This window comes from Halictus rubicundus, chromosome 9 (genome assembly GCF_050948215.1).
Source record: "Halictus rubicundus isolate RS-2024b chromosome 9, iyHalRubi1_principal, whole genome shotgun sequence".
Taxonomy (NCBI): Eukaryota; Metazoa; Arthropoda; class Insecta; order Hymenoptera; family Halictidae; genus Halictus; species Halictus rubicundus.
Window position 1 is genome coordinate 12,603,537 of NC_135157.1, and position 12,810 is coordinate 12,616,346.

Genomic DNA, 12,810 nt, shown 5'->3' on the forward strand with positions numbered 1-12,810 from the left:
AGCTAAAGGGGAGGTGCCTGGATCACGCGAGTACTCTACAGGACACCTCCCAGCTAACATACTACCCGAGGGAGGGGGTTAGCCTCCCCCATTGCCTAGGGACCCGCCCGGTGTCACCATCCCTGGAGCCTTCGGATTGGGCTTCCCGTGCCCCAGCTCGGTCCGCCCACAGCTCCCGGGCCAATCCCATGCCTGGCCTAGATTCAAGTCGAGCATGGCGCATTTTCACGAACTTAAAGTGAATAAGGTCATTCTCACCAATGAACTTAACCTACAATTTTGTTTATATACAAATTGTTGACATTAACGTTATTGGTATTATTGTAACAAAACAAATCGTTGTAAATCTCTACAGTAAAAGGTATTTATATAAGTATAATAAATGCATTTCAGAAAAAGATGTATACAAAATTATGTTTTACAAATTATTCGTTCCGATTCAGATGAATAGTGGAGAAGAAAGTACAACTAAAGTTGAATTTAAGAAGAAATCGAGGAAAGCATTAAGAAAAAGACGAGTCTCATCGGATGAAGATGACAATGAAAATGACGAAACTTCTGTCAGGTATGTGGAAAACTGTTGAATATACGAAAAATAAGGTTATGTTATTTCGTGACAGACACTGTATAAGATATGTATTATGTTAAAATCAGAACGATTGATAGTATAGTTGTTATCAGATTACCACTGAGTATGATATTTATTTAGAGAAAAAGTTGAAGACTTGAAAATTATACAGAAGCTACGGGAACGTCCAAAAGGTGTAAATGTTGTTGGTCTAGCTCTCGGAGAAAATGTAACACCTGACGTAATTACTGTGAGTTTTGTGGCAAAATTAATAAATATGCAGTTTCAACAATATTTAAAATAATTTACTAATAAGAAGAATTTTAGTCGGATCCTTTTAATGTAAAATCCGGAGGTATGGTAAACATGACTGCATTGAAAAATACAAAATTAAAACAGAATGATGCATACGAAACAGGAATTGGCACACAGTTTAATGCAGAAACCAACAAGCGAGATGAAGATGAAGAAATGTGTGTAAAGAAATATTATTTTACATCCGTTCTAAAACTGTTTAAAACATATTAACATATTTTTGTATACTTGCAGGGTAAAATATATAGAAGAAGAATTGACAAAGAGAAAGAGTAAAAATGAAGGCAAGACAGAGAATGGACACAACAGTGAGAAAGGATCTTATTGTTCTCCAGAAGAAGCAGCACTGCAAGCTGTACCTGAACATTTGAGGCAAAGTTCAGCGCATAGGAGTGAAGAGATGCTTTCAAATCAAATGTTGTCTGGAATTCCAGAAGTAGACCTTGGAATAGAGTATGACTTCTTTTTTTTATGTATCGTCTTACTCTAATAAGCTTTACAGCATCCATCTTTTTTATGTAAAAATTATTTACATTCTTTAGAGCAAAAATACGCAATATTGAAGCTACGGAAGAAGCTAAATTGAAGTTACTTTGGGACAGGCACAGAAAAAAGGATGGTCCTTCTCAATTTGTGCCAACAAATATGGCTGTGAACTTTGTACAACATAACAGATGTATTCTATTTATATTTATTTCAGAAATTAATGAAAATATAACAAAATTACAATACACTTTATATTTTTTTAGTTAATATAGAAGATCCAGATTTTCAAAAATCGAAACAAGATCCCGACGATAAAAAGAAAGTGGCAGCGCCTAGAGACGATACCAAGGGAAAACGAAAAGATAATGGAGAGAAAGCAACTGACGACTATCACTACGAAAGGTTTAAGAAACAATTTAGAAGATTCTAAAGTGATTTGTAAAATAAAATTGTAAAATATTTCGTAATTATGTATTTCCCAAAAACAATTTATTATAACAATAACAATAACAATAACAATTAACAATTAATTGTTATTAACTGTTATTAATTGTTATTGTTATTAATTGTTATTGTTATTAATTGTTTATAACAATTTATTTTTTTTATTTATTTATTTACATATAGGAAATAAGTCGTCGGATAGTCTAATAATAATATTAAATGTGTAAATATAAGGAAGTACATAATCCCAATTTGTATCGGTCTAAACAATTAATTGAACTTCCTCTACTTCAGCAACTAGCTACAATTTCATGAACTCCATCTCGTTTCAAATTCTTAAAATACATATTATTTTTATCGCCGACAAGATAAGATGTTCGTGCGTACTTTTATGGACCAGAATGTTATAATGTAAGAGGGAATTCTCAATTTACTTAGCACGGCTGTGCGATCAGAATTGGCAAGAGAGTGGGGATGATTTTGCGGTAACACGATTCATTGCAGGACGTTGTAAACTCGGCATAAGCTTGAATACTACCGCGTAGAATGACGACATCGTAGCGACACAGCGACGTCAATTGAGTGTCGGGGAATTACGCTGGAATTTGTTCCCTTTAAATTTACGGCAACGTTTGTTTTCCTTTATCCCTGTGACAATGAGTTGCGGATTCGTTACTTGTGGCCCAAACGAGGCCCTTGTAGTCTCAGGTAATTATGCACACATGATTCACCTAATGAAGTATTCGCTTCGCACACGCTTTGAATGAGGCGACATGAGAGGAGTGTCGTATCAATTAATTGATTTGTACTATTTAGACCACAAATACAAGGACAAGTTAATTGCATGTTATATCATCGATTACATTCGATCAATTTTGCATTATTATCGACGAATTATATTCTTTTACGCTTTTGTTGTTTGTATTATTCAATCTATTTGTTAAATGTAAGCACGAAATGCCGACGCAAAAATGCATGCTACAATTTATAATTTTATTGTGTTCAGTTTTTCTTCAACCATTTCCAACTTATTTTCGACTCGTCTATTTAAGGATGCTGCTACAGCAAACCTCTTTTGGTACCTGGTGGCCGAGTGTTTGTCTGGCCTATTGTTCAACAAGTGCAAAAGTTAGTGTAATATACTAATTTACCACTGAATTATTTCTTTCTTTATGAAGATACATAATGATTGTTATAGAATAATTTCATGTAACTACCATGTTTTTCTTGTAGAATTTCATTGAATACCATGACATTACAAGTTGAAAGTCCAACGGTATATACATGTCAAGGGGTACCAATATCTGTGACAGGAATAGCACAGGTAATGAATGAAATCAACTTGTAAAAAAGTACTCTGGTTGGATTCGAACAGTGTCGAAATATAGCAATAATATTTATAAATCTGTTCAAAGGTCAAGATACAAGGACAAAATGAAGAAATGCTTTCCACTGCGTGCGAACAATTTTTAGGAAAATCTGAAGAAGAAATTCACAATATTGCACTTGTTACATTAGAAGGACATCAACGAGCAATTATGGGAAGCATGACTGTAGAGGTATAGTGATCATAATGTTGCAATATTTTGATTAGTCTTGTTTACAAGAGAGCATATACTGATCTGGTTCAATCTACTTGCACTTCTATCATAGGAAATATACAAAGACCGTAAAAAATTCAGCAAAGAAGTGTTTGAAGTAGCCAGCAGCGATCTAGTCAATATGGGAATTACTGTTGTGTCCTACACATTAAAAGATATTCGAGACGAAGAAGTAAGTACACCTTTTCCCCTCAAAACTATTAATAATATAGTTATAAACTATTACTAATATATTATGCGCAACAAATGAAAGAAGAATTTTGTGCAAAAACAGTATAAGACTCAAATCCTAGAATATATATCTTTCAAACTGTGTCCAATATCAATGGTTTACATATTACTGAAAGTCCCCCTTTAACTGGTCGTAAACATATAAGAGACCTTTATTAATATCAGTTAATGTAGTGTAATTTTATATGTAGTAAATATTCAATACATTTTTGTTTTGCTACTTGCAGGGGGCAAAGGTGCGTTCAAATTATGTTTTATCACTACATGTAATGCCAATGCACTGCTGTTTGGACAATGTTAGCGAATATTGTTAATACTTAAATGATAAGGGACTTAGAGGATGATATTTCAAGTGCTTGCTTTAACGGTAGCACAAATTTACTGTACACATTTGCAAATGTGTGTCATTTACATATATGTGGCATCTTTCACTGTATGCGGCCTTTGTGTTTAATTCGGGCTGTATTCAAATTATATGCTGACATCAGTGTTGTCATTCAAAAATTCTTAATGGTAAAATAGTATAAATGATATTTGTCGTTTTGCATTTAATATTTCTCACTTGTTTATAGGGTTATCTAAAAGCCCTTGGAATGGCGCGAACTGCCGAGGTGAAACGAGACGCGAGAATCGGAGAAGCAGAAGCTCGCAGGGACGCTCAAATTCGCGAGGCCATTGCTGAAGAGCAGCGGATGGCCGCGCGTTTCCTTAACGACACCGATATTGCGAAAGCGCAACGAGATTTTGAATTGAAAAAAGCCGCTTACGATGTCGAAGTCCAAACGAAAGTGTGTTTTATATAATGTCTGTATTTAGTTAACGGATACGTTCAATTTGTCTAATAAAATATTATATAACTACCTTTAGAAAGCGGAAGCAGAAATGGCGTTCGAGTTACAAGCTGCAAAAACGAAACAAAGAATCATGGAAGAGCAGATGCAAGTGCAGGTCGTAGAACGTGCACAGGAAATTGCTGTACAAGAGCAAGAAATGTTGAGACGCGAAAGAGAGTTGGATGCTACCGTGAAACGTCCAGCTGACGCAGAAAAATACAGGTGTTTTATGTTCCTAGTAGTTCATATCTCTGAAGTAGAAAATGTACAATCTTGAACCATGTCGAAATCTATAAAAACATAGGTCTTTTTAGAAAAAGGTAACTATTAACGAGCATACATTTACAGATTGGAAAAACTGGCTGAAGCTAACAAACTACGTTTGGTCATGGAAGCTGAGGCAGAAGCTGAAGCCATAAGAATTCGAGGTGATGCAGAAGCTTTTGCCATTGATGCGAAGGCTAAGGCTGAAGCAGAACAAATGACGAAGAAGGCTGCAGCTTGGAATGAATACAAGAGCGCTGCTATGATAGATATGATGCTTGACACTCTTCCAAAGGCAATTATAATATCCAACTTCAATTACATATAAAAATATAAACTTAAAAATATACATTATATAATTGACATGCATTTTACAGGTTGCTGCTGAAGTTGCAGCACCTTTATCGCAAGCAAAGAAAATAACTATGGTTTCTAGTGGCAATGGAACCGTTGGAGCAGAGAAACTGACAGAAGAAGTCTTTAACATTGTGACGCGTGTGCCAGATATAGTTAAAAATTTAACAGGCGTGGATATCGCAAAGGTATGATTTCACTTAACACTTATGTACTGTATTGGCAGAAAAAAATTTACTTATAACTTCTTATTTCAATTTCAGTCTATCCATGCTGCGTAAGCACGGTCTATAACAAACTTTTGAATACTTCCTGACCACATTGTACGAAATATTTAATGAATCTTTGATACATACATTTATTTTCAATATGCTGTTGCATATTAGGTTTGTTAGTTTCAACTTAATGTCGCTTCGTTGTATAACGAATTCGCTACTTTCACTGCCGTTTACTTGAACGTATTTCTATCGATTTCGATTTGTGCCAATTTTGAATAAATTGTATTGTAACTGTGAGTAAATTCGAATTGGTATACAGTTTCGAAAATAGATTGCAGATTCCGAATACATTCGCACAAGATTCATATTTTAATTAAACGCAATAGATGGCTCTACATACCTGAGTTGCAGAGGCAGTGAATGTATATTTGTTTTAACCAAAATTATATATTGTTTTTACGTCTCGATATATGTTATATTCGTATGAAGATTTTATTTTTGATTAGTAGATTTTTTTAAATCAGTATTTTATACACTTAGGAGAGAATAGGGAAAAAAAGTATGAAAAATATATCTTTTTGAATCTCTTATTGACCAAACATGGTCCAGTTTTGTCCATACATAATAGAAACTGTGCCACTGAGAGCAGAAACATTCCTCCAACTATACTATGCGTACCTTCCGATTATATTAATATATATAATTAATGGGTATGTCCGCTTTAGAAATGAAAGTGAAATCCGACACTCGATCATTGAATGTGGTTTGATGTTTAAGTAACTATGTCTAGTCCCTGGGATTCAAATATCTTTACGTAAATCTTTAGTTATACATACTTCCAACACTCAAAGATGCACTAATATATTTTGCGTCGATTTTAGCTAGAATTTACTGTGATCTAACTCTTTATACGAAAACAACAATGATAACCATAGGTTCTTGAATTGTGTTTGAGAGCTTTGATGAATAAAAGAAAGATTCGATTTTATGTAAAGCGATTAAATGTTAAAATCAATATGTTCGTTGTGTACTAATTCACCCATCCTATCGTTATGTATACACGATGAAAACGGAAAACAATTGAAGTAACAATCTACACGTGTCAAACTTGATCTATTTATTTGCGATTCGTTCAAATTTTATTCAACGTATGCGAACAGTCCTTATACGGGAAAATAAATAGCAATTTATTTATAAAGAGACATTATGATTTTTCATTCCAAACGATTTTACGTTTGTACATTGCAAATTGTTCACAAAGATAACGTATTCTAAAAATTTATTACATACATAGTTCAAAATATGGAGGCGTACAGGGGTTTTTTAGTAGATTTTCTAGCCGGCGGTGTATCTGCAGCCGTTTCAAAAACTGTAGTTGCTCCCTTAGAAAGGGTAAAATTATTACTTCAAGTACAAGCTACTTCAAAACAAATACGTCCAGAAGACAGGTACAAAGGTATGTCTGCAACTATAACTGACTAGTATTACACGTTAAGAAAAGTGTTTTTAAAATTTTATATAATTATTATTTTGTTTTTGATTGATTCAAATACCATGTATTTTACATTAGGTATGATGGATGCATTTGTTCGCATACCCAGAGAAACCGGTGTCCTTAGTTTTTGGAGAGGCAATTTAGCTAATGTAATAAGATATTTTCCAACTCAAGCATTGAATTTTGCATTTAAAGACAAATTTAAAACTTTATTTTTGGGAGGTGTACCAAAAGATGCATTTTGGAAACAGTTCGCTGGAAATTTAGCTGCTGGTGGAGCTGCTGGAGCCACATCCCTGCTCTTTGTTTATCCACTTGACTTTGCTCGTACAAGGTATCATGTACTACACTCTTTCTCATTTTAAATAATACAATTATAAATTTACTTTCCAGATTGGCTGCAGATATTGGAAAAGCAGATAAAAGAGAATTCAAAGGTATGGGTGATTGTTTGTTGAAGGTTTTCAAGTCAGACGGTCTTATGGGTTTATATCGTGGCTTCAATGTCAGCGTGCAAGGAATTATTATTTATAGAGCAGCATATTTTGGTTTCTATGATACCTTTAGAGGTATGCTGCCTGATCCAAAAAACACTCCATTGTATATTAACTTTTTAATTGCACAGGTAAATTATACTTATGGACAATGTATGATCAATTGGATTCATATGTATGAAATTTTTGTAGGTAGTAACAACAGTGGCTGGAATTATATCATATCCTTTCGATACAGTTAGAAGACGTATGATGATGCAATCAGGTCGTAGTAAATCAGAAATGATGTATAAAAATACATTGGATTGCTGGATAAAAACAGCTAAGGCTGAAGGTGTTGGGGCTTTTTTTAAAGGCTCAATTTCAAATATACTTCGGGGTACCGGTGGAGCAATAGTTTTAACACTGTATGATTCACTTCAACATGTATTTGACGAAGCGTTGAAAGGAAGCGATACTACTGTGAAAACTGAAAAAGCTCCTGCACCTAAGTGATCCTTCACACTGTTTACTTCAATATTGAAATGGTTTATAGACGTATGAAATTTAAATAAATATTAACTTTCACATAACTAAAATCTAGATTAGTATTGATATATTAAGTTAGAATACTTTTTGACTGTCACTATTAGAGAAATATTGAAATTACATATATTCAAAATATTTAAACTTCTACAGTATCAAATAAAATATCCCATAAAATATTCCAATTTATTTTTAAGCAAATATTTCATCAGAAATGTATATACACTCACCAATAAAAATAATACATTTTTAATACTTTATTCTTTCGTACACTAGATAAAATGAATCTTAAGAATACTAAATATCTCTATATACTCAATGTAATATTAACACACCGATGAAGACCAGATTTGATCGCATTTACGAATAAGTTGATTTGCATTTGCTTGTTATTTTGCTTGTAATTGAAAAAAGAAACGATGCTATACAAAATTACAAATGCCTTCAAGTAAATGTCACAACTTTTATATTCTTAGGTATCGTATCTAATTCTTTCTAGAATTAGAACTGTACAGCTTAATTAAGCATAGTATGTCGATCATAAATGTTACGCCTTTGTTCACGTACTTGGCGTTTCCATTTATCTTGTTGATGCCCAACACGATTTAAAACATTACCTCTTTCACCCATAGGGTGAGACGTTCCAGGAGTTATCGATGTGTCATCCTGTTTAAGATTAAAATAATTTATACATTAGAATAAAATGAAATCTGCTTCTCCTTTAAGAATGAAACTTTAGTGTATATAGAAAGTCATAACTTACCTCTTCATTGTTGTGTTCATGGTAGCCGATATTTGCAGATGTTTTATGAATTCTTTTGTTCAATAATGGGTCCAAACAAATTAAGAACAACATATAGATTACTAAAAGCGATATGACCCAAATAACAAGTATTACTACTATCTGCAAACAGAAATGATTATTTTTTATAAGTCCGTTTATTAAAAAGAATAAAGAGCTTACTTTAATAATGGTGGTATTCCTATTTTCATATTTGCAGTCGCATCGCGAACAATATATTTCCTCTTTGCCTTTCAATTGATCTCCTACTTTCGCTAATACAACACCTTCACAGTTACTGTGGATTAAAATGTAAATGAGTGTATACCATACTATATTTATTCTATAACAGATGACAGATGTATCATTAAGTTCTATAATGAAGTGAATGGAATTTTAATTACCATTGAGAAGGTGGAACATTTATAATATAGGTCTGCCGTTCTAACGATAATTGCGTTGCATTCACCATAGAGGCTAGGCTAGGACAAATGCATTTACATCGTTTGTCGTCATATTGTGCCTGAAATCGTTCATGTAGATTATACGCTGTTATAATTAAATTTCGTTCACTCGTAAAATGACATTCTAACCTCAGACTGTGATAAACATGTCAGTATGATTACTGTTACGAGAAATATCTGTTTCAACATTATGTCGTTAGGCGTCACATCTAACACATGTATTCTTTCTTTTATTCAGATCTTTACGATTATGCAGCACCTATTTGTGAACAAAAAAATTACTCTAACACCATTTTTATCTAGCACATTTTCTAAGCTGTCAAATGATACGAACGAGTAGAAAGCCATAGAAAGACAACTGCAGGTATTTCTCACAGGTGGCACATCCCGCGATAAATTCTCATTCGATCGATAAGTCGCAGTATCTCGATACGCTACAACGCGCGTATCTGTTTAAATTTTCTAATTTCTTTCTTTCTCTTGCGTTTTCAAATATAATATTTTTATTATTACTTCGACACATACATTCTCATAGTTCATCTAATGTTTTATTTAATATTATTTACAAGAAATAAAATATGTTACTTCAATCAGAGGAATGAAATGTTGATAGAAAATATACAATTTTTAATTAGAGCTGTCTGCAGAAAGTAGCAATTAACATACAATTAGCAATGTATAGTTAGATTCGCGAAAATATAAGGAATATCTGGGTTTATAATATATATTGTTGTAGAGTAAATACTAAAAGCGAAATTTTGTTTAGACAGTTTAATAAATGTTGAGATTGAATAGAAATCATACAATAGTCATTTCCTTTCCAAATTTCGTATAATGAACTTTGTATTATATATAGTTTATTACATTTTGATTAAAATAAATCAACATTCTTAAATATAATAAATAAATTTACTTCATCCGTATTCTCTGCTGTACGATATACGCTTTTTAATTGTTCATCTCCATATAATTAGTAACACTTTAGGACGTTCGGAACGCGCTTACATACTATATAATGATTATACCAACACACTCACATCATACAGACTCACACATATCACGTAAAACTCTCATTTCAAAGTGTACACAGGCAATATTTAAAATGAATCTCCTTACTTTCTGAGTAAACTCTTAAAATAATATGGAATATTAATTACAACTATACCATCGATAGATCTATGTGTGTATGCATATACTTTTATACGTATATTTATGAGCTAGTATTATGCAACGAGTAATGAAACGTACAAATGGACAGGGCAGTCTCTCCCAGACGTGCCATTGTACACGTTACTTGCAAAATAGATCTTGCACCATTTATTATCACAATTACAAGAATGTTATCAGTAAGATACAGAACGATGCAAGGTACTTTACGTTCATTCTCCTTGATAGTACTATGCTTTGTCCCGGACAATTTTAAAGCAATTGAAAATAAATCAGGGGCTTTGTTTGAAAGTACACGAATGCATGGTACTTTGCAGTTATGATGCAGCTACGCCAGTAACATCAACTACCGCCACGAGTTTATCATTCGTGATTCGAACAAATTTAAGAACTCTGCCAAACTATGATTCCAATTAATATAGAGAGTACAACTACTCCAACAACAACGAGTATACATTTTTTCTTGCGCAGTTTATTCTGATAAATGCTTGCTTGCCTTACATGAGACGAAGCTTCAGTGACAGATACTACCGTCCTTTCAACTGAAGCTTCTATGGAATCGATTGCTTCTCCTTGATCGTAGACCAATGTGCCAAGATCTTTGAAGATTTTATTAATATCGCTGATATTGTTCTGTGAAAATAGTAATTTACATGATTCAATATATTACTAGAACTTAACAAAACTGATTGAATTTTAATATAACGTTATAATACCTCCAACTGTCGTATGCTTGCTTCTTGTTCCTCTAACATTCGAAGATTCTGTTCCTCCTTCATCTGCTGCTGTTGCATTTGTTTTTGGGTTCTACTGTCCTGTAATTCTATCAATGTTTCCTGTTTCTTCTCTCCATATGGTGGAAGACCAGCACTCGCTTTGGCCCTTCTAACCATTTCCTTTTCCTTAGAAGCTGCAAGCTTTTGCACTGACTAAAATGATATATACAGATTAATTGTTTTTACCAAGCATATAGATGGCCTTCTAAATAATACATGGGAAATAAACATATGCTTACTTGGAAAGAATTTAATGCACTTGTAAATTCTTCTTGGAGACGCTCTCTTTGCATTTTGCGCTGCCTCTGTTCTCCAGGACTAGTCGATCCTGAATTGTTAGCTAACATAGCCAAATCTCGAAGATGCACACTGGTATCTTTTGCCAGCTGCTGTGTATAATGTTGTATTTGATGCCTGGAAAGAATTCTTATGTATAAACCTTGTTTCTCAAATTCTAAAACACATTTATCAGTAAAGATGGGATAAAATATATCAAAGTATATTGTTCTAAGGTTTTAAACCTATGTGAAACCATTGGAACCCTACTTCTTTCGAATAGCATCCTAAACTTATAAAATGAAACTTGGATTCGTACGTATTTGATACTTACAGCTGATTTCGAAGTTCTTGGGAGTCTGTCGAACCTCCCAGTTGATTGACCATCTTTTGCATTGAAGATACTGTTGAACATAACCCAAATGAACATTGTGTAGGTACGTTGATGGGAAAAATAATGGGATTAGGTACGTACCATTTTGAGATATCTTCAAGATTGATGTGCCAATTGTTTGGGACAACCTGCCAAAGTCTTGTTCCCTGGCAGGACCACCATTGTGGTACGATGAAAACCCAATATCCATATTGACTGATTGTTTGTTGAAGCTGGGTCGTAACTATTAAACTATTTTTCACTGTACGAAACAGATCCTTGTAGAGGTTATTTGTTCGCTGGTTAACACATTGGAATGATCAGTTTCAATAGAAGTCACTTTCACGGATTCCAAACCTCGAAGATAGAACGTTTGACAGGTACAACTGAAACGAATTGTATTCTTTTCACCGTATCAACACGGGGAATTCGTATTTACACGCCGAAAAATTCACAGCAACGCAATATAGATACACGATGATGAGTCAAACACCAAAGAATGATATCTGTCTACTACATATGTACCTTGTTGTCACGCTCCTGTCAATGGAATGAGCAGTGGGACGATTGTTTTACGCGATGATTCATACGGTTATCGTTGATGAATATCAATTTTTGTTGTAAAAGATTATTATACATCGACCTCGATGTTGCGCCTAAAAATGTACCAAGTTCACTATGCGAAGCACTAAAACTTCGCGTAAATCGATAACGTGTTAGATAGGTCTTGAATGAATATAGCCGTCACAGTTCGTCACGGCCTGTACGTAATTCTACGCGAACGGTGACATCGGGATAGACAAACTGTTCAGTGGGAAAAAATGGGGCCACTACGCATGTGAAACAGTCTTCGCTGCCATTCGCAGAAGAATTAGAAAACAAATTTCAAGTATTATTAAGAGAACTGTGAACTTGTACCGCACGCATGCACGCGATTATTGAATATTATTGCCCTGAGCTGGGAAAGCTTATTTTCTTCGCCTGTGCCTTTTAATTCTTTTGCTGCTCTGCTAAAAATACCTCTAATTACTCGTGTTGCTACGTCGCGGAATTCTGTATAATGAAATCTTCGTCCCGTTAAATTGCACGCAACGTTGAAAGTATGTATATATATTTTCGAATGTATTCGTCGATGTTATCGTTTA

The 12,810-nt window shown here is 33.8% G+C and overlaps 5 protein-coding genes across 6 annotated transcripts; 3 read left to right on the top strand and 2 right to left on the bottom strand.

The window, feature by feature from the left end:
* The first annotated feature begins 203 nt into the window (after nucleotides 1-203).
* Nucleotides 204-2,039, top strand: LOC143357178 (splicing factor C9orf78). Its single transcript, XM_076793463.1, has 8 exons — nucleotides 204-361; nucleotides 444-565; nucleotides 710-818; nucleotides 896-1,041; nucleotides 1,118-1,336; nucleotides 1,426-1,559; nucleotides 1,633-1,866; nucleotides 1,988-2,039. Exons 2-7 carry the CDS (start codon nucleotides 444-446, stop codon nucleotides 1,797-1,799), a joined length of 897 nt encoding a protein of 298 aa, XP_076649578.1. The 5' UTR covers nucleotides 204-361; the 3' UTR covers nucleotides 1,800-1,866; nucleotides 1,988-2,039.
* A 288-nt stretch (nucleotides 2,040-2,327) lies between these two features.
* Nucleotides 2,328-6,331, top strand: Flo1 (flotillin-1). 2 transcript variants are annotated; one of them, XM_076793460.1, is made up of 10 exons: nucleotides 2,328-2,521; nucleotides 2,866-2,941; nucleotides 3,047-3,137; nucleotides 3,229-3,372; nucleotides 3,467-3,586; nucleotides 4,218-4,433; nucleotides 4,513-4,700; nucleotides 4,827-5,037; nucleotides 5,120-5,284; nucleotides 5,360-6,331. In XM_076793460.1, exons 1-10 carry the CDS (start codon nucleotides 2,470-2,472, stop codon nucleotides 5,375-5,377), a joined length of 1,281 nt encoding a protein of 426 aa, XP_076649575.1. In that variant the 5' UTR covers nucleotides 2,328-2,469; the 3' UTR covers nucleotides 5,378-6,331. The 2 variants fall into 2 exon arrangements, with proteins under 2 accessions (XP_076649575.1, XP_076649576.1); XM_076793461.1 differs by having other exon boundaries at nucleotides 2,339-2,521; nucleotides 2,820-2,941.
* A 279-nt stretch (nucleotides 6,332-6,610) lies between these two features.
* Nucleotides 6,611-7,917, top strand: LOC143357182 (ADP,ATP carrier protein-like). The gene is made up of 4 exons (XM_076793467.1): nucleotides 6,611-6,770; nucleotides 6,885-7,143; nucleotides 7,203-7,434; nucleotides 7,496-7,917. Exons 1-4 carry the CDS (start codon nucleotides 6,617-6,619, stop codon nucleotides 7,796-7,798), a joined length of 948 nt encoding a protein of 315 aa, XP_076649582.1. The 5' UTR covers nucleotides 6,611-6,616; the 3' UTR covers nucleotides 7,799-7,917.
* Nucleotides 7,918-7,995: 78 nt separating this feature from the next.
* Nucleotides 7,996-9,431, bottom strand: LOC143357180 (uncharacterized protein CG1161). Its single transcript, XM_076793465.1, has 5 exons — nucleotides 9,203-9,431; nucleotides 9,014-9,132; nucleotides 8,793-8,907; nucleotides 8,592-8,732; nucleotides 7,996-8,494 (listed from the first exon to the last, which is right to left on the bottom strand). Exons 1-5 carry the CDS (start codon nucleotides 9,260-9,262, stop codon nucleotides 8,345-8,347), a joined length of 585 nt encoding a protein of 194 aa, XP_076649580.1. The 5' UTR covers nucleotides 9,263-9,431; the 3' UTR covers nucleotides 7,996-8,344.
* Nucleotides 9,432-9,829: 398 nt separating this feature from the next.
* On the bottom strand, nucleotides 9,830-12,734 carry Syx7 (syntaxin 7). The gene is made up of 6 exons (XM_076793464.1): nucleotides 12,191-12,734; nucleotides 11,768-12,051; nucleotides 11,627-11,696; nucleotides 11,256-11,430; nucleotides 10,957-11,169; nucleotides 9,830-10,873 (listed from the first exon to the last, which is right to left on the bottom strand). Exons 2-6 carry the CDS (start codon nucleotides 11,874-11,876, stop codon nucleotides 10,625-10,627), a joined length of 816 nt encoding a protein of 271 aa, XP_076649579.1. The 5' UTR covers nucleotides 11,877-12,051; nucleotides 12,191-12,734; the 3' UTR covers nucleotides 9,830-10,624.
* Nucleotides 12,735-12,810: the final 76 nt, after the last annotated feature.